The following is a 20,047-nucleotide window of genomic DNA, read 5'->3' on the forward strand; positions in this document are numbered from 1 at the left end:
CCGCATCACGCCGGCCGCCCCGCCGTGCGCGGTGCATTGTGGGACGGGAGCTCCAAAATGGACAACCCCAGGGATGCGCCAGGTACAGTTGGTCCCGCCGACCCCTCGGGTCCTATCCCGCTGCCCTCGGCCCCTCCGACACCCCTTCCCCGGCCTATCCCTAGCCCCGCCGCCTAGCAGCTGGCTGCAGTGCGGCGGCGGCGCACCGGGCCCGGCGGCCTCCCCGCCGCGGTGAGGGCAGCGAGCCGGCGGCAGGAGCCGGGGGGGGTGTGCCTGGGGAAGGGCCGCGGTATCATCTCCCTCCCTGTCCCAGGGAGGCCCCGAACGCCGCAGCGTTAATTTCTATCCCCCCCCTCTTTTCCTGTAGGGAAAGCGAGCCGGTGGTTCGGGGTCGCGCAGTCTAAATCGGCCAAGACGAACGTGAATATTCTTCACCAAGAGGAGCTGATAGCGCAGAAAAAGAGGGAAATTGAGGCCAGACTGGAGCAGCAAGCCAAGCAGAACTACCTGAGCATACCACAGCTGCCGCTGATTGGAGAGTATGTGTGAATTACGGTGCTTTTGGATGGGAGCGCCGCTGACAGAGAACGGGCGTGTTTGTCGATGGGACCACAAAAAGCTGAGCTGTACAAAGCTCTTGTACTTGGAGGCAAATACTGAGAAAGTTGAAATTGATGATTGAGTGAAGGTTGGAATAGGATACTTGCGCTTAAATTGATCTAGCCAGACTTTTCAGATATTAGCAAGAACAGATACGTGCTAACAGCAGTCGTGTTTTTAACAGGGTGTTGTTACACCTTTTTTCTGCTTCCTATTTGTTACCTTTCTTATAATAGCGACTCTGAAAAGTTAACACAGTTGTCCAGCTAAATGCTCGCCTGGGGTTCTTAAAAGCAGGGTCGTGTAACGGAGCGAGTAGAAATCCTGCTTCAACAGAGTAGTAAAGTAGGCAGGTGGAGAGCGTGGGTAAATGCTGTAAGCAGCAAGCTGACTGGTTCTGCTTTTCAAAAGCTAAGTGCGTTACCAGCATTAGATGAGATGGCTTAGTAGTCATTAGCATTTGTCTTGTTTTCCGTTCACAATAAATACGTTTGAGGGGAGCTGGGGAGGATGATGAGTACCATCACCTACTTTTCTTTTTCTATTCAGAGATGACGGTACTGACAGTGAAGCCTGTGTTTCCAACAAGTTTGTTAATGATGGCAGTTTCCTCCAGCAGTTTCTCAAGCTGCAGAAGGAAAAGTCAAGTACTGGTAGGTCGACTTCTGAGCAACAGGAGGCCTTCCTTCTCCTGGTGATACCAGCTTTGTGTGAGCTGCCACCATGTATGTTCACTTTAGAAACCCTGCTATGAGCTGTTACCAGTATGAGTAAGTTCTAAAGCAATGATGACCCCTTTAAATTTGGATTAAAGTCTTTCTTCGAGATGTGATAGGGAAGTTTGCCCCCTTTCCATCTATTGGTACGGTAAAGACGAGCATCTCTCTTCTAGCTTGAATCTCACATTGTAAAAATCATCACAGCTTTCATTTGATTATGCAGCTTTTACCAGTCAATGTCTTTAACTTACTCTGAAAATAACAGCCTATTGCAGCTGAGTTGTTATTTGTAACCTTCTGAGATTACAACAGTAAGGATGCACAGGAATTATTTTCCCCTCATTCTTTTCTAAGAACCTCCCCCAAGTTCTACTAATAACTCGGCAAATACTTCTGCATCAAATGTTGGGAAGAAACCTATGCTGTTTGGGAAGCGGCCCGGTCAGGTCCTGAGCAGCATGCTGCACCAAGCGAAGAACTACTCCCATTCCAAACAGACCCCAGTCGTTAACCGCCTCAGTGTGTTTCAGTCACCAGATGAAGATGAGGAGGAAGATTATGAGCAGTGGTTGGAAATTAAAGGTAAATGACAACTTTTACTACTATGTTTGGTTTGGGGCGCAGGTCCACGTACCCAAGTGATAGGAGCTGAGTGTGGGAACAGGATTCCCTCATTACTTTCCCCCAGTGGAGAGTTGGGTATTTTTTCCTTATGCTGTGAATTGATATTCTTTGCACAGTTTTTGTGTGCAGGCTTCTGCCTCATGAAATGTAAATGACACCGGTTAATGCTGGTGGACTCCTCCAAAGCTACCTTCAGCAGAAAACTGGAGGACTGAATGCTGTTAGATATTACAGATCCAGCCTGAACTCCGTATGGGAGATGGGTCACTCGCCATAGTTAGACCGGGCCTGTTTTGTTCCTGGAATATTTATTTTCCCTGAGTTTTCAAGGCAAGCACTTCGCCAGTCTATGTATCTCTGAGAAAAATAACCTGTAGAGAAAAAATAAGTTCTGTGCTTAATGGAGCTTGATTGTTTGCTAATCATAAGAATTCTGCTTTTGTAGAATCGAAATCTTTTATGGCTAGCACTGAGTTGTCTAGAACATACATAGCTATAATGCTTTTATTTAAAACAGGATTTGGGTTTTTTTTAAATGTTAAAAAATGAGAAGTCTTCAGTTTGGGTGTGGCTGTGTAGGGGATAAAATTATATGTGTTAGTAAATAAGATTACAAGTAAGGCATGGAAATGTGACCAGGTAAAATCAAAGTTCCTGCCTCTCTTCAAAGTTTCGTTAGCGAATCTCACCTCTAGGTCCTGACTGCTTTAAGTAGGGTAGGAAACCAATGAAGAATATTGCAGCCTGTAAACAACCAAGTTTCTCTGGATAACCTAGGCTAGGAAGCCAGAAGGCAGATTTGCTTAATAATCTGAATTTCATGCGTGTGTATTAATCAAGTATAAAATTAGATTGGAGTTGCTAAATAAGTCACACTAAGCTTTGTGTCATAATTTATTTCATTATATGTTTATGGAACCATGTCTAGCTATTTCTGGTGGGATTTATAAAAGCATAAGCTTAGCCAGTCTGAAGTGAAGCATGAAATGCACTACAGGAATGTGAGAAATAGCTGCTGGCGGAATATGGACCCTTAATTTAAAGATCATGGGGTTGAATCTAGTCTAGAGCAGTGTGGAGAACTCCGCTCCTGTGAGCTCTTTGTTCAGCGCCCTACCACAAGATGCTGTTGTCTAGACAAATGCCTGTGTTTAGTTCCCACTGAATGTGTCCCACATCAGTTCTGTAATCGCTGTCAGCGTTAGTGGGTTCATTTCTTGGCACAGAAGCCAAAACACAGTTTCTTGGAGACTGAGCTCTCCTCTTATCTCTGGTGGGATTCCCTCCAAGTGAGGGTTGAGACATGGGCATATGCCAGTAGGAAGAACTATGTGCTCCAGCTACACAATCTGTCTCTGCTATCTGGGTACAGAGCGATGTCTTGGGAACTGGAATCTGTAACCTTTAGTGAGTAATGTGGTGGTTAAAAAAAACAAACCGAATTCCTGTTCCTCCTCATCGTATGTTTTGTGTGGAGTAGAATTGTCAGGAGCAAATTACATTACAATTGAAGTTGCACCCTAAACTGTGGTGATCCCAATCTTAAGCTTTTCCTTGTAGGAAAAATCTAGACAAAATATTAACTTTCTACTCGGGGAGTGCAGAGGCTGACAGTAACCTAGGGGTTGTAATTTGTACAGCTGTGTAAGACTGGATCCCCCATTTCATCCTTTTTCTTCCCATTCCCGTTCTACTTTTGTCTGCCGCCGTGGTTCTTAGAAGTAATGTACCTGTTGCCTGTTTGGTGTGTGAGTTGAACCCCAGTACTGACAGCCTGCTTAAAGTTTTACCCCCAGAGGATGCGGAGACCCGGCAAGTGGTGGAAAAGCTGGCTAGGTTCGTGGCTGAAGGGGGACCAGAGTTAGAGAAGGTCGCTATGGAAGACTACAAGGATAACCCAGCTTTTTCGTAAGTGCGGTGATAACTCTTGTCTTCCAAAGCAGAACGCTGTCTCTTTGTAGGAGGAAAACATCAGCCTTATCTATATAATTCTCGTAGATGTATTTGGTTTAATTATCGTTTGGTGGATTTGAGCTTATTGTAATTTGAGCTTATTTGAGTAATTGTTTTATAGCTGGGGAAACTGGGGCAGAAAGTGATATTGCGATGGTGCTGAGGAGATGGATCAGCTAGAGTTAGGAATACAGCCTGGGAGGTCCGGCTGCTGTACAACGTCTGGCAATGGGGATACTGGACTCAGTCTCAGGACTGGTTCTGTCTCCTCTGTGCCTGTGGACAGAGGATTCCTTCCTATGTCAGAAGAGACCGTTGTTTATTTCCCTTCAAGTGACACAAAAAATTTGGATGCAAGTCCGTAGCTTAAAGCTATGTGTATTTAAACATGGTGAAGACTTTGTAATCCATGTTTTAAGTGCATTCTGAGTAATTTGTCTATTTTTATTTTTTCTTTGTTTTGAGCTGTTTGTATCCCAAAGTATCAATGTTTGTGTATAATTGTTGCTGATGCATATCTTTTGCCCTTTTTTCCTCCATCTCCACCCTAGGTTTTTGCATGATAAGAACAGCAGAGAATTCCTGTACTACAGAAAGAAAGTGGCAGAGATAAGAAAAGAGAATCAGAGTTCTCAGGCATCCTCTTCTCAGAAAGGTAATTAAGACTGCGATCTGGGGAATATGAATTGCATAAGTTAAATTTGACTTCTTCACCCTCTGTAACTTTTTGTTAGGTCTGTTCTGGAAACAGTTGGAGTGGATATTTGGCTGTCAATCTGCAGCCTGTAAATAAAATTTCAAAATGGAAAGAGATGGTGGTCAAACATCACCATGATGGCATCAAACTCTTGTGCCAAATGGTTGCGTCCCAAGCCCACAGCATGCTCTATGTAAGGGGCTCTTGAAAGAGATTTCCCTTGTATTTCTCCAAAATCCTTAAAGTGAACTAAAATGATTCTCCATTGTGTGTGTTCTGGAAAGCGTTTCTGCCCTGAAAATACATTCAGGAAAAGTGCTTTTTCTCAGATGTTCTTATTTAATTTGTTATAAATGAAAATGGTTTGTTTGTTGATCACAATACCCATTTCTGCTGCTGTTTCCTTATCTGAAGCTTTTATTTTCTGCTCAGGACATAAATCTTTGCAAGTAGGGGACTGTGTTTTCAGGTGGGAAAACAGCAGAAGTGGATGATCTGCCAACAGACAGGTGGTGTGAGCAGTGGAATCTGATTAACTGTGTTAAGAGACAGAAATTATTTAGTGGGTGGAGTGTGGTCTGCGGGCCAGGCATTTATCGCTTCTAGTCCAGCCTGCGTGTGGCCCTGGCGAATCACTCAGCCCCTCTGTGTCAGCTTCCTTTGCTGAAGAAAGGAGTCTTAATGCAATTTAGCTGTCATGCCGATTAGTTAACAGCTCAAACAACTCATGGTTTAATAGACTGTAGGCTGAAAGAGCTTGTTACCAATATCAACTAACTGATACAACAGTTCGGAAGCTAAGTGGTATTATCCATACTTTACAGGTGTGGAATATTGAAGCAAGGAAAGGTTATGACTTGTCCATGCCTTATAATCATGTCTTCTGCCTCCTGGTCCTGTGCCAGCACACTGGAGTACTGGCACTGGTACTGTGCAGGTAGCAAATATCATATAAGGTTGTCGTGGCTAAATAACCTATTTGCCTGGCTCCTTATAAACATCAAATATGCTTGAAATATTAACGATCAGAGCCTTCTCTGTGCCTTTGGACTAAGGTTGCAGTAGCCACCTCTTCCAGGTGAGGACTGTTCCATGGAGAATTTTCTCTGGCCCACAACACTCCCCTAAAATGGCCAGCAGATGTATAGTGACAGTAGGTACAAGTGGGATTATGGTGTGGGATTAGTTTGCTGCTTTTTCTAAGGCCTTCCCCTTGCTCCGAGGGACGTCAGTGGCAAAGTCTTTAACTTGAGATGATTGTGAGTGCTGAGGTGTAACCCTTTGGAAAAGTGTCTGACGCAGGGAAGAAACAGACTTCCTCTGCAGCAGAGAGAAACAAGTGTCCACCTTTGAAGACAAAAGCTGGTTTGTCTGTTAATCTGCGCTCATCTAGCTCCTGGCACAGGGGAATGGGCACTCCTCTGGTTACAGAGTTGTTGTACAACCTTATGCAATATCGTGTTTTTGTGATATAAACTCTATGACTGTTTCTGTGTAATATTTCTAAAAATTAAACTCGACCTTTTGCCCTTATTCTGCTCTTGGGGTTCTTAGAACAGATAGGCTTTGACTGTTGCTTGTGTGAGTTGGGCCCAGTACTGACAGCCTGCTTAAAGTTTCACCCCCAGACGACGAAGAGACAAAGAACTCTGCTGAGAAACTGGCCAGGTTCATAGCAGACGGGGGTCCCGAGGTGGAAGCTATTGCCATGCAGAACAACCGAGAGAACCATGCTTTCAGGTAAAAGAAGAAACCTGCTGCTGAGTGTAATGGGGAGGAGGGAAGGGGCTTGGATGGGTTTGGCTTTTGTAAAGGGGAAATAATAGGCAATCTTGTGATAAGTCTGAAGTTACAAGGACAGTGCACTTGTAGCACCGATACCTTTAGATTCTTAAGCTTCACGGTTTAAAGCAAGGCACAGAGAGAGGAATCGATTTGCTTCCCCCAAAATTAATTTAACTTCCACCCTTCCTCACCTGCTTTTCTGTTCCAGTGTGCCGGTATATTTCTAACCTTTATACTTTTCCCTATAGCTGTGTTTTGGTGTGGGCCCCCATCCACCACTCACACTGTGGCCGTCCAATTAATTTCCTGGGTTGCTCTTTACACAGCAGCTTCACTAACCTACAGGTAGCGCTCCTTCACCATTCGCTTCCCCTTTGGAATATCTTTTTCAGCCTTTCAGATGTGAATTGTACTCTTCAGTGCTCACTGACAGCTGTTTAATGCCTCCCTTTGGTCTCCTCTGTGTTATATTTTTCTGCTCTTACAAACAATTTGGTGTGTTCTCTGGAAATGAAGTGGGGCTCAGCAAGGCTTATTTTGTTGCTGATATTTTGGCATTTTATTGGCTGCCTTCTGGCCCTCTGGGGTACTCCCCTTGCGTTGTGAATTACATTAGACAGATGTGCTAATATCTCAGCTGCTTCATTATTTACTTTAAAACACCACTGTGCTGCCACCTGAGCACGGTCAAGTTAAACACTATCTCCTCTTATTAGGATTTCCTTGGGTTTGCCGTAGGGAGGATCCTGTCCTGCCTTCTGCTCGGTCTTGGAGCAATCCTGAGTGCTGTTGTTCCAATGGAGGGTTGCAAGACCACTTGTAGTGAATTTTAAATACGTCAGAGAGCTGTTTGTGTTTGCCTGTGCTTGTTGTGCAGTGGAAGGTGGGAAAGGCCCGTCATCTCTTATCTGTTCTTGTGGGAGCAGGCACTATCCCGAGAAGAGGTTATATCGAGTATTAAACTGGTCCTCTAAGAAGGGAAGATCGTAGAAGAGTTAGGAATAGACAAGTTTTCTGTGTGAAGCAGTTAAACTGGAGTGAGTCCAAAAAGATAACGTGTTTGTAACAAACATGACTGTATTGATTTTTTTGCGTAGCTGCTAGATTGAGGATTGTTCATGTTCTTCCCACGGAGACTAAGGAATTTTATTTTACCCAAAAGGTCAGAGATGCCTATTTCTGGAAGGGGTAACAAATAAAGCAATGTTTTTTGTGTATGAGGGAACAGAAGGAGGAGTCATGGTGTAATTAAGCAGACTGGTAATGTCAACGCTTCTAGCTTGAATAGAGGCCTGGGAGCAGTTTCTTTAGGCAATGGTTTGGCATTCCCATTGGTAAGACCTGAATGTTTGTTTTCTTCTGTAAACTGAAGCCCGACATGTTGTGGAGCCCTTGCAGTTTTTCCAAACGTGTTCTGGAAGGCAGGTGAATCCTGGGGGAGGACCTTGCCGTTTCCACAAATGTAACATGATCCTTTTTAGTACTGTGTGTTTATTTGGCACCAAAAATAGCTGTGGTTTGCTCATGAATGGGAAATGCGCTTCCTTATCCCAAAGGCTTGCAGCCTACCTTGCAAGAGCACGCGGAGCCCTGCATTGCATGCACATACACACGGGATGGTGCTGGAGAGCAAAGAAGTGTGTGGGAAGGCAAGTTGTGCAAGAGCGTTGCGGGAAAGAAAAGCCTTGACCAAACTGTGCCGTATCCAACCCCTGCATATGACTGTTATGTCTAAACTTCCCTTTTTTTTTTTTTTTTTTTTTTTCTTTCTTTCTAGGTTTTTATATGAGCCAAACAGCAAAGGCTACAAGTATTACCGGCAGAAACTGGAGGAGTTCCGTAAGGCCAAAACCAGCACTGTGTGTGCCCCCTTGCCTGTAGAGTCCAGTCTGAAAAGGAAGACCAGTCCCGAGGCATCACCAGCACCTTTGTGCTTACCGTCTCTGCCCTTGCCCGTTCCCTCACCTTTGCCTCTGCCCCTGCCCTTGCCCGTTCCTTCACCTTTGCCTCTGCCCTTGCCTGTTCCCTCTCCTTTGCCCTCGCCCTTGCCTGTCCCCTCGCCCTTGCCCGTGCCCTCACCCGTGCCATCACCTTCACCATCATCCTCTACAACTCCACCTGATCAGACAGCTACAACTACTGCTGCAACGACAGCCACGGCTGCTGCTACAGGCGCTACTAAAAAGAAGCGGAAGAGCAGGTGGGGGCCGGAGGAGGACAAGGTTGAATTGCCCCTCCCACAGCTCGTCCAACAGCTGGATTCTCCCTCCCCTCTTTCAGGTTAGTGGGTCTGTATGTTGTGTTGAATAACTGTTTTTCCTGGGGAGCCCGTTGTGCCTTAGCCCAGCTGGCTTTTTAAACAGAAAGCCCGGCGAGTCTATCTCTTGTTGTAATCTCCGTGGTTGCCAGCCCCCTATCTTTCAGCTCGGTCTAGCAGCTAACTCTCCCCTGTGTGGAAACCCAGATAAACCACTTTATCTCGCTGACACCAGGGATTGGATCTTATCGTTCTCCAGCTATCTCTAAAACCCTGCTGTGCTATAGCTCATTACAGCCTCAGCCTCTACACTGTTTAGGGCTATTTCACTTCAGGAAGAGAGTCTGTCAGAAAACAAATACCAAAGGCTGAACTGTGCTTATTCCCCATGGTAGGATAAAATCCCTGGGCAGCACTTCCATCGCATTCTGACTGATCAGAAGGCTAAATGGGAAAAGCTGTTCCCCAAGTGCTGGCAGACACGAGTATAACTTCCAGTTCCAATTTATACCCATTTCAGTTCACTTGATTACAGACGGGGTTCATGGTCCTCAGCCAGCCTTGAGGCTCGTGCTCCCGTTGCTTCACCTGCCAAGTTCACCCAGGGGGTGCAGCTCTCTTCAAGGGTTGGAAGATAATTCTTCCAGTCGAGGCACTTCTAGCGAGCTCTGGGAGGTTGAACTCTGGTGGCCCATCTGTGCATGTGCAGATAGGTAATTAAGCAGGCAGTTAGAGATGCATACAAAAATTGAGTCACTCAAGGACAACAGGTGAATGCAGACATTTAAGATGGAATTTTTGAGTCCTTTGTCCAATTAGTGTGGTATGGGGAAAAGATGTGAAAAGGAGAAAGAGAAGATGTAAGATAAGGCAGTTGGTGTTGGCAGACTGCGAGAATTAATAGTATGAGGCTGGAGTCACAGGAAAAGCCGTAAGTGCCTGTCTCAATAAGGACCTTTTTCAAAAAGCAATAGCAGAACAGGTGAAGTGGGACAAGTAATAGAAAACAAGCTATAATTTTCTGAGCTGCAGGGTGAGACCACAGATAATTTTCAATGCGTGGTCATCCTGTACAATTCATTGTTCCAGCAAGTCCCTGGGTCTTCTGCTTTGGCTGGGTTTTAGAGGAGATAATTGCTCAGCCGTTAATAGCTTTGATTGTTAGGTTTGGGTAAGGTGTAGGGTTGGCTGTATATGCTGTGGTGTCTGTTGGTTCTGCGGAGGTCAGGGAGGAAGGACTCTGTCTCCTAATCCAACACTTCAAATGTAGATGAAGGGAAGTTCCTATGTGATTCTGTCGGCTGATCACAGTCCTATACAGCAGTCTGGGCTGCACATCTCACGTGTACAGGACAAGACACCAGCCTGCATGGCTTATTCATTTGACCTTGAATCGCTGCTCATAGCAAGGCAGAAATCAGATGCAGAAGTCTTTCCTGACTTTGTACCTCTAGAGTAATTTTTTTTTCTTGCAGACAGTAATGGAGCTTCGATGATGAAGCTGGGCAGGCGCTATCAAAACAAGCATCAGATTCCGTCTCAGTACCTCCTGCTGCAGGGGGGGGGCTGCAAGGGTATCCATGTGCTCATTCCAGCATGCTTCCTGCTGAAATCTCCCCTGGCTCTTTTAGCCTCCCCTTAATTAGACAGAGACATGCTCGTGGTGTTCATGCTCACTTTCTGCAGGGCTTTGTGTCAAGTAGAAGAAAAGGACAGCAAACAATTTGCCAGGCATAACAAATCAACCGTTAATGCGCTCTTAATGCTCTGCAGGGGGAAGGATTTTTTTTTTTTTTATCGGTTCAGATGGACTAATCCCTTTTTAGAATTAACATCTTCAACCTGACAGGTGAAGAGAATTCCAAATTACACCCCTGGTCCTGTGGAAGGTTAGAGTTGCACAGCATGCTTTGATACCTAAATATCTACGTCTTAGTCCTTTATCGTTAGAAATTGTTTTGGATTTAGCGGAGGACTGTTCTGATTCTTTTCCTGTCTACTCTTAGTAGTAAATCAGTGTCATGGAGGGGAGAAGGTGTAGCCCTTTTGGACAGAAACAAGGCACCTCTTAAATATATTGGTATCAAAATACTTAACTGCATATGTACTGCAGGGACTAATATATCTGAAAAGCTGAACAGAGATATTGTGATGAGTGAACTCTGTGGACTAATGGGAAATTGCAGGCTGTCATTAGAATTTTCTGAAACCTAATATTGGGTTGGTTTGGGACTGATTAGTTGTAATTGAGTAAGATCTTCAGACTATGAAGCAAAAAATCAGGCGCTTCTGTATTGGGGTTTCTCCTGCTGTCCTTAAAGGACGTTCGCTTCTCTTGTAACAGGCTCCTCTTCGGGCATGTGGGAAAGGGATAAACCTTCAGGTAGTCTTCTGCCAATGCTGCAGATAGACTGCACCATTAACCCTGTAGGCAAAGCTGATGTCATTCAAGGAAAAAAAAATATGCATTTTTCCCAGGCCTGCTGAACGTGGCTGAGAAGTAACTGTTCTTTTGCTTAGTGTTTGCCGGGTGCTAGACCAGTGTAAGGACCTTATAAATCTAACCTATTTTTATGCAAATACATTGACTGATCTTATTTATGGAGAGACTTTTCTATCTTCAGATGTGGACTTGGGGTGGAGCTTCGCTTTTTCTGTCAACTTTGCCTGAGTGTGATACTTTGGGCCGAGCCTACAAAAATATCCCCAGGAGCTAAATTTCTGCAGTGATTTTCAGCATCTCTCAGCAGAAAGTCTGCAAGGTACCAGAGCAGTCAGACAAACCAGATGCAGTTTTAGCACGAGAAGGAGCGGTGGCATATGCTTTCTGGGAACTAAAAGGAGATGCTACAGTCTCACCTTTCTCCTTTAAGGTGGTTATATATGCTGGCAAGCCACCAGCTCGCGGGGCCTCTAGAGCCATGCCTGGCTCTTAGCCGGAGTGTTTATGCAATTCAGAACTAAGCCAAAGAGCTGCCGACCTCTGTGAAGGGCAGAGAGTCTTCCTCGGCGCATTCAGAGAAAGCTTTCCCATGCCCTGAGACAGGAGGTGAATCTTTGACAAGGGCTGCTGCTGAAGTGCCCCAGTCTCACGTAACGTTCGGGGCCAGGTTCTTCTTTACGTGGAATAGGTGTAGTGCGTTTGTTAAAACTGTCTCCAAATCTCATTGCTCTCCGAGACAGAAATTGGGCTGTTCATCAATAATAGATAGGTTTGGTTTTCTATTTGTCCTTATTTCTTGGGAGCTGAAAGTGCATATCCTAGCACCGAGCTCAGCATAACGCGCCTTCTTGCTCCCCTTCTCTTGGAAAACCTCTTGCAGTGTTTTACATAACTCTTCCTGCAGAGTTGACTCCCGGCGCTGGTGCGAATGTGCAGAGGCTGTAGCTGTGCGAGGGAGGGTGGATGCGCTGTTTTATGTTCTCCTTGGGAGGCTGGAGTTGAGGAAGCCGCTTTCCAATCCTGGCGTGCTGGGCTAAAAGCGTGCGGGGAAGGAGGGGAGATAAGAGCGCTCAGATCAATTGCCCTGAGTGCGAATAAGAGGAAGGGAGAAGACGACCCCTGGGGCCTAATTAGCATGCTGTATAGACATTGGGTGTCATGAACAATGATCCTATTATTATCGGACTTCATAATTAATAGATAATGAATAATTAATGAAGCATCATTTAACTGTAGTCTGGACTTACATTCAAATGGAGGTTTTTGCAGCCATTAGGAAGAAATCCTTTTCCTTGTATTGAAAAATGCAACGCGCTTTCAAGTGTGGTTGTGTGTCTTCTAATCCCTTAAATATGTAACTGTTGGGATCTTAGCTCGGAGGTGTTTCAGAGGGGAGCTGCCAGCCCTGTTACCTATATACGAACCAAGTTTGCAAGGCAATCTCCATCCTAAATATCTTTTTTTTTTTTTTTTTTTTTTTGTCAGCCCCAGCAATATTTGTATTACTTTTTTTCATGGTGCAGCAATTACAAACAGGCTTCCTTTTTCCCCCACCCTCTCTCTCTTTCCTTTAACTTGCCTTTTGAACACAGAGTGACGTATGGTCTTTTTAAATCGGGAGGTGCCCTGCCCAGATAATGTTAATATCTAATTTCAGGGCTTGTCTGATAAAATGGCAAAAACCATTCCAAAGGAGGAGCTTCCAGAAGGGGATGCTGCAGAAAAAGGAGGATACATCAATGGGATTGTCAAGCAGAGACTTAAAATGCCCCCTCTTTGAAAGCAGCAGCAACATCCCTGGCAATGCTGCTCTTGAGCCTGTAGATTAGAAACTAAAATCTCCTTGGGGAATGGCAACGTCCAAAAGCAGCATAATGCTCATGTCTTTATTCTAATGTGGTCATTTGCTTTTCATTTTGAATGAAGTAGCTGTTTACATAGTAATCAGCAGACACTTACGTGCACAGATTGGACAATATGCTGACAGGCTCAGATCTGCTTGTGACTCAATTCTGAATAATTAAGTATCGCTCCTCGCGGTGGCTGGGGTTCACGAGGAAGCCTTCTGAGGAGAATTAATCTTAAGGAGGAATGATTTTTAAAGCGTGGTGCAGCAGATTGCCGTGCAGTGTGACCTCTGAGGATGTGAGATGCAGTTTGGGAGTCTGTTAAGGTGATGTGGGCAGAGCCTTGGACCAGGGTGAGGGAATACTCGGAGCTGGCTGGCGAAGGAGGTGCGACCCGGTGGCGTTCCTGCTCCTGTGGCTCCTAAGTCCTACCAGGCGGTTGTTAAGTGTCTCAGTGCTTGGAACCATGAAATGAGTGTAAAACTTCACATGGGGATCTTGAGATATGGTTTCGCTGGTGTCAACAGCTGTCTCAGATTTTTTAAAGTCTTTTTAACGTGTGCTTATTACAGTTCAGGACCTCAAGGGTCTTGGTTATGAAAAAGGGAAACCGGTTGGTTTGGTGGGTGTGACGGAGCTCTCCGAAGCCCAGAAGAAACAGCTGAAGGAGCAGCAGGAGGTAATGCCCTGAAATGATTTCCAAATTCATTTGTGTACCAGCATATTGTGTTGCAGCACGGCTGGGTTAGATGGGAAAATGGAGGTGGAGACAGCAAAGAAACTTTCCCAGTGGCCCACAAATAAATCCCTAGGATTTGTGCTGAACGCCTAAGAATCATGTGATGCTGCAGTCAGCAGAAATATTAGAGGACTTTGGGGAATATGAATTAAGCCAGCCAATTGCTGTCCTACCAGACTAAAACCCAAAATCTATAAGGTCTGTTGTGTCACATCTGCAGCTGGTTATGTATTGCTTCAGCGGTAGGGAGAAGGTGAGTGGCTGCTTGCAAGTTTGGGGGGAATGAGAGCAGAATCGGCTTTTGCGAGGACACGAGGGTGATGTTTAAACTGTGTGGGGATGATCAGGTGGCAGCAGTCCTCAGTGTTAATATCAAGGTACTTCTGTCAGAGGAACCAGCACATAATGCTGCTGTTTGATCTGAGAAGTGAGCGGATGAGATCAAACAACAGCGCTGCCTGTTGGGATTTGTAGTTGTCATAACCTGTATTCCGTACGGCAGCCGGGGTGGGTGCGGGCTCTGCTGCAGAACTCTGCGTGCCTCTGTGGCAGACTCTGTGGCCCGAGAACGGGTTGTCTTATTGAGTGCTCTGTTGCGTCTCTTCCCCTAGATGCAGCAGATGTATGATATGATCATGAAGCACAAGCGAGCCATGCAGGAGATGCAAATGATGTGGGAAAAGGCGATTCAGCAGCACCAGCATGGCTATGACAGCGATGAAGAGGTGGACAGTGAACTGGGAACGTGGGAGCACCAGCTTCGACGCATGGAGATGGACAAGACGCGAGGTGTGTAGGGAGCTGCCGGGCAGCTCTGTGCTTGTAGAGCCCTCCAGAGGGAGACGTCTGAGATCACATTGTTGGCGTGGGAGGTACAGGGTCACTTTTCACTGGTCTGTGCTGTGGCTTCCCTGCCTGGTGAGTGGAGATAATAACCATCTGTTGCCGTGAGACTTTATGCTTCACAAAACCTCTGAAATTCCCAGTCAAAGAACACTGCGTTATTGCTGGTTTCTCTCATCTGTGTCTTGGGCAGAGTGGGCCGAGCAGCTGACCCAGATGGGCAGAGGGAAGCATTTCATCGGAGACTTTCTTCCACCTGATGAGCTGGAGAAATTCATGGAGACATTCAAGGCACTGAAGGTGAAATAGCAGAGACTTCACGGGGTGGTGGCAATGCTTCAGACTTGTCCCGTAGCAGTGAGGGAAAGATCTCAAGCGTGCTTAGCCCTTTTTTACAGCAGTTAGCTACCTTGCAGCCTCGAGGTACTTCTGCCCTTACACTGGGAGCTCTGTTGCTTCTGGGGGAAACAAGGGGGTCGTTTCTTGCTCTTTGCAGAGAGAGCGCTGTAGCAAATTAGAGAACAGACTATTGGGACAGGATTTGGGTGTTAGCTGAAATTACAGACAAGCCTCTCGGACTACCTACCGTTTGTCTGCTGTTGTTGTTTTGAGTAAGTGGTTGCTGATGCCAAGCAAGGAAAATTTTTATCCAGATGATTGCAGTGAAGTGAAAATATAAAGCCTACAAAAAGCTTATGCAAAGCACTTTAATACCTGCCAATTCCTCCTAAACCATAGAACTTCTTGGTGCTGGCACATCCCTTGTAATGTTTTCATGTAGCCAGCATGGGGTCTGACGTTCCTTGGAGATCCTGGCTTGAATAAGAACCGTATCTGAAGCTTGATCCATTGAGCAACTTTAAATTCAGGAGCTAAATATTTCTCAGCTTAATCTCACAGTGGCGTTCGCTGCTTCTTGCAGATTGTGTTATAGGGCTGTGCAATGCTTTATCGTTTACCCATTTTCTTCTCTGTGGTGGTGTGGAACTGGAATCCCAAGAAATCATGCTAGTTATTAATTGTTTGCCAGAACCATCCTGACTTTGAGTAGCTGAAGCTGGTTTTCCCCTCCTCTGACCCACAAAGATAGGTGCGAAATGGGTGAAAGATAGCAAAGATAGGTGAGAAATAACCAACACTACCTTTTGTGTCTCTGCAGGAAGGACGTGAGCCAGATTATTCTGAATACAAAGAGTTCAAACTGACTGTGGAAAACATAGGTTATCAAATGCTAATGAAGATGGGCTGGAAGGAAGGCGAGGGACTTGGCTCGGATGGACAGGGGATTAAAAACCCAGTCAGCAAGTAAGCAGAGTTCTTCTACTATTGATTTAGTCCTTTCCTCTTGGGCTGATAATTGATGTTCCTGCCCTAACCTACTGGAAGCAGCTGCAATGATGTGACTGTAATTCATCACTTGAACGGAATATGGAATCCTCATAGCAAAGGAGAAAAATGGCTTCTGATTTCTTTGGGGTTCCCTCCCCGCGAGGCCTGGGTTTGTTACTGATTTCAGGCAGGAGGTATGGTCTGAGCCAATAGTATTTTGTTTCTAATCTCAGTTTGCATAGCGTGCTCTTCTGAGAGGTGCCTTTTCCCCAGTTTCCCCATCTATAAAATGAAGATAATACCTGTCTACACCTCACCTCTCCCAGGGCGTGTGAGGATTAAATCATGTTTTTAAAGTCATAAATTTATTTTAAGTATTAAAGAACATGCCTTCTGCATCTGAAGCGCCGTTGGTGCCTGCTAGCTCGTCCCTGGTGTGCTGTGGGTGAGAGGCGATTACCAAGATTGCTACAGCTAGACCTGTGTTTGAAAGATATTTCAGTCCAGATCAGCATCAGAGAGCTTTGTGTGTGATCATGCCACTGTCTTGACGTCACTCTTTTGCACCGAAGCTTTCTGATTTGATTACGCTTTGTATATAATAAAGCTTTATGAGAGTTCTCTCCAAAAATAGATGAGCATCTCTTTTTAGGTAGATCATCTGTTGGTAATATATGCTGAACTTCAAAACTAAATATTAGGGATAGGAAATACTCTGAATTGTTTTTTAGTGTTAGATCCCTTTAGAAGTATCTGTTGTTTGTTTACTGCACAATAGAAAGTATCTCTACAAAGCACTTCCGCTCCTCTTTCACAAGAAGATCTCTGTGGCAGCATGATTATTGGTTCAAAGAAGTCCGGCAATAAAAGATGGCTGTAATGAGAACAGCAAGGCTTACAGACAGGGGTCGTGATTCGCTTGGGCTCTGCCATCTCTGATGTTCTTAGAATGGGTAAGAAGGTGCTGCTGCAGATGGAAAGGAACTGCTTCCACTTCTGGACTGTTCTGGAGTGAAGGAGTGGGAGGCAGGCACGTTCTTTAACAGTTCTGTGCCCCTCCAATCGGTGAGGTGCAAATCAACACGTTTGATTGCCAAAGGTTACTCTGCCAGTCAGAGCGCCATTCAGCAGGGAGGCCTCCAAAGCATAGATGCTACTTCTGGTCCAGCTGTAAAAGGTTAAGCAAATATATGTTGACACTCCTGCTTCCATCTAACAATAGCAAGCGTCATTGGTTTGGAAGGGCAACGTAGAAACGTGGCAAATGCAGTAAGCTGCTCACTATTAGCTGTCTGTCTTGATGCAGCGCGCTCTGTGTGATGATGCCCAGTGCTCCCTGATGCTTGTTCTCTGAGCAGGTATTTCTGGTGAAGAGGAAAGTGATCTGTCACAGCGTCCCAGACTGGTCGGGGTGGGAAGGGCCCTCTGGAGCTCCCCCAATGCCACCCCCCACCAGAGCAGGGGCACCTCCCGCAGCGGCACAGGACACATCCGGGCCGGTTTGGAATGGCTCCAGAGGGGGAGACTCCCCCCCTCTCTGGGCAGCTGTGCCAGTGCTCTGCCGCCCGCACAGGAGAGAAGTCCCTCCTCGGGTTGAGATGGAACTTCCTATGCTCAAGTTTGTGCCCGTTCCCTCTTGTTCTGTCACTGGGCACCACTGGAAAAGGACTGTTCCCATCCCCCCGGCACCCTCCCTTGAAGGATTGATAAGCGTTGATAAGATCCCCCCTCGGTCTTCTCTTCTCCAGACTAAAGCCCCACATCCCTCAGCCTTTCCTCAGCAGAAGGATGCTCCACTCCCCTCATCATCTCCGCAGCCCTTTGCTGGACCCTCTCCAGCAGTTCCCTCTCCTTCCTGACCCGGGGAGCCCCGAACGGGACACAGTGCTCCAGATGTGGCCTCCCTGGGGCAGAGCAGAGGGGGAGGATGACCTCCCTCGAGCTGTTGGCCACGCTCTGCTTGATGCACCCACGTCTGCTTACCTCGGGGGCTTTGTTCCCTCTTTCCAAACAGGGGAACTACTGCTGTGGATGGAGCTGGTTTTGGCATCGACCGTCCCGCCGAGCTGACCAAGGAGGACGATGAGTACGAGGCATTCCGTAAACGGATGATGCTTGCCTACCGTTTCCGACCAAATCCATTGGTAAGGTGGTCCCAAAACCAGAGCGGACACAGTGACAAATCCATTGAGGCTTCTGTGCGTATGGTGGAAGGGTGGGAGTGTTTCCAGTGCTTAGCCAAGAGAGCAAATGCTGTGAAAGTTTCTCTTTGAGTCCGTTCTCATGCTGAATCGAATTATCACTGCCAAAACATCCATGGATGTGCAGTTTTCCTTGCTATGATTTTTTTTTAATATAAAAGCCCCTGGTCTTAACTTTATTTGGTATGTACAAAGTATAAACTCTATGCACAAAAGTAGCAGATGGGTTGGGAGTTGGACTAGATGATCTCTAGAGGTCCCTTCCAACTCTGAAAATTCCGTGATCCCGTGGTTGTCCGTAAATGCATGGTTTATTTTGAATAATGGTTTTCCTGGTAGCAAAAGGCTTGTGAGTTTGCATTTGCCTCTGTTACATGCAGCATGCCAGCACACCTAGAGGGCTACATTTGTAATTTTTGATGGGAAACCTCAGGTTTCACTGTCAGTAATGTCACGTTTCAGTGGCTTTTTCAGATAATTAAGCTCACACGCTCATTGTTCTGTGAAGACAGCAATTTTGATTAATTTTCTTTTGTTATTCCCCACAGAACAATCCACGACGACCTTACTACTGAGAATGTTTTGGGGACAATGTATTTTCAAAGCAATTGTAACTTTACTGTGAAATGTTATGAAACTGCATTATCATTCTCTTATTTGCTAATGTTGTAAAACTTATTGAAGTCACAATACCATCTTTCAGCCAGAAGAAAGGCCGGCGAGCCCGCTCGCTGCACACTCGAGTGTCATGACAACCGTGCGGTAACGGGGCCTGAGAGGGGAGGAGAGAGCGGGTGAGAGCGGAGATCTTTACGCGTGCCCTGCTGGCGGCGGAAGGGTAGCACCAAAGATACCGATGGGAATAGTTCAGGGACTCCTTTCGTGTTTAGCTCAGTGCCATGTCACAAGGAAAGCATTTTTTGCTAATGGCAGATCCTCTTTCATTCAGATACGCAGCTTGTTCTGCTCTGGGGTTGGTGGGGTTTTTTTGTTTGGTTGTTTGTTTTTTGTTTTGTTTTTTTTTTAATTGCAAATACAACAAGGGACTGTCTCTGACCCAGCTTTTGGGGCTATGGTTCAGTCAGGCTGTTGTTTCCTCAAGAACTGGGTTCTGACGCTGTCAACGGAGCCAGAAGTATAGTCTGACCTTCAACTGACATTGCAAAACCGGTGCCTAGTTGTTTTTACCTCTGCCCTGTGGAAGACCAGGCGCGGGTCGGTGTGGAGCGGGGCTGCGAGGGTGGAGGGGCGCAGGGCAAGCTCGTTTGACTTCAGAGGCAACAGCCTCGTGGTTTCTTGAACACTAAGTTCCCCCCCAGCTTCCTAGAGACTTGCTCCCGCTTTCTGGGGATGGGGGGGGTGAAGAACCAAGCCATCAAACGTAGTCTGTCAAAGGCCATTTGGATTTCATTGTAAGAAAACCCTCTACAAACACCGATTTTCTTCATTCAGTCTGTAAATAAAATAAAACTCATTTGTTCCTTTAGTTTTAATCACTGAGTTTTTGGAAAAGAGTGGTCGTACTGTGCGTTTTCGTGGGCCGCAAGACTGCTCTAGATCTCCTTCCTTCCAAGCATCTTAGAGAAAACAAAGTGAGGTTGGGTGATTTGGTTTCTTTTTGTATTTGTTCTCCCTCAGTCCAAATACTTGGTGTGCGATTCTCTTTTTTTGTTAACTTTTCTTAACACCGTAGAGTCAAGGACTTGGCTTTCAATAAAAACATAATTGAAACAGTAAATTCGGTAGGGGTTCATTCTGAGGGGAAAAAAACATCAAACTCCCCGAGTGCCTCGTGAGCGCCTGTGGAGCTGGGCTGCTCCTGGGGGGCGCCCGCTGTGCCAGCGCATCGCGTACACTCGCCACCGCTTGGGCATGGGGATGGTGCACTTGGCATGGCAAATTGGCACAGGCGGTAACTGTGGGATCCTAGTTTGGGTTGGAAGGGACCTTAAGGAACATCCAGTTCCCACCCCCTGCCCCGGGCAGGGACCCCTCCCCCCAGCCCAGGGT

General features: G+C 46.1%; 1 protein-coding gene across 1 annotated transcript; it reads left to right on the plus strand.

Annotated features, from left to right (window-relative positions):
- Positions 1-57: 57 nt before the first annotated feature.
- SUGP1 (SURP and G-patch domain containing 1) lies at positions 58-19,721 on the plus strand (the record flags this gene model as incomplete). The annotated part of the gene is made up of 14 exons (XM_082495266.1): positions 58-82; positions 368-539; positions 1,150-1,253; positions 1,674-1,901; positions 3,728-3,851; positions 4,448-4,551; positions 6,210-6,333; positions 8,156-8,658; positions 13,498-13,604; positions 14,276-14,453; positions 14,701-14,807; positions 15,667-15,812; positions 17,851-17,980; positions 18,586-19,721. 14 exons carry the CDS (start codon positions 58-60, stop codon positions 18,610-18,612), a joined length of 2,079 nt encoding a protein of 692 aa, XP_082351392.1. The 3' UTR covers positions 18,613-19,721.
- Positions 19,722-20,047: the final 326 nt, after the last annotated feature.

This window comes from Vanellus vanellus, assembly GCF_965231255.1.
Source record: "Vanellus vanellus genome assembly, chromosome: 25".
NCBI lineage: Eukaryota > Metazoa > Chordata > Aves > Charadriiformes > Charadriidae > Vanellus > Vanellus vanellus.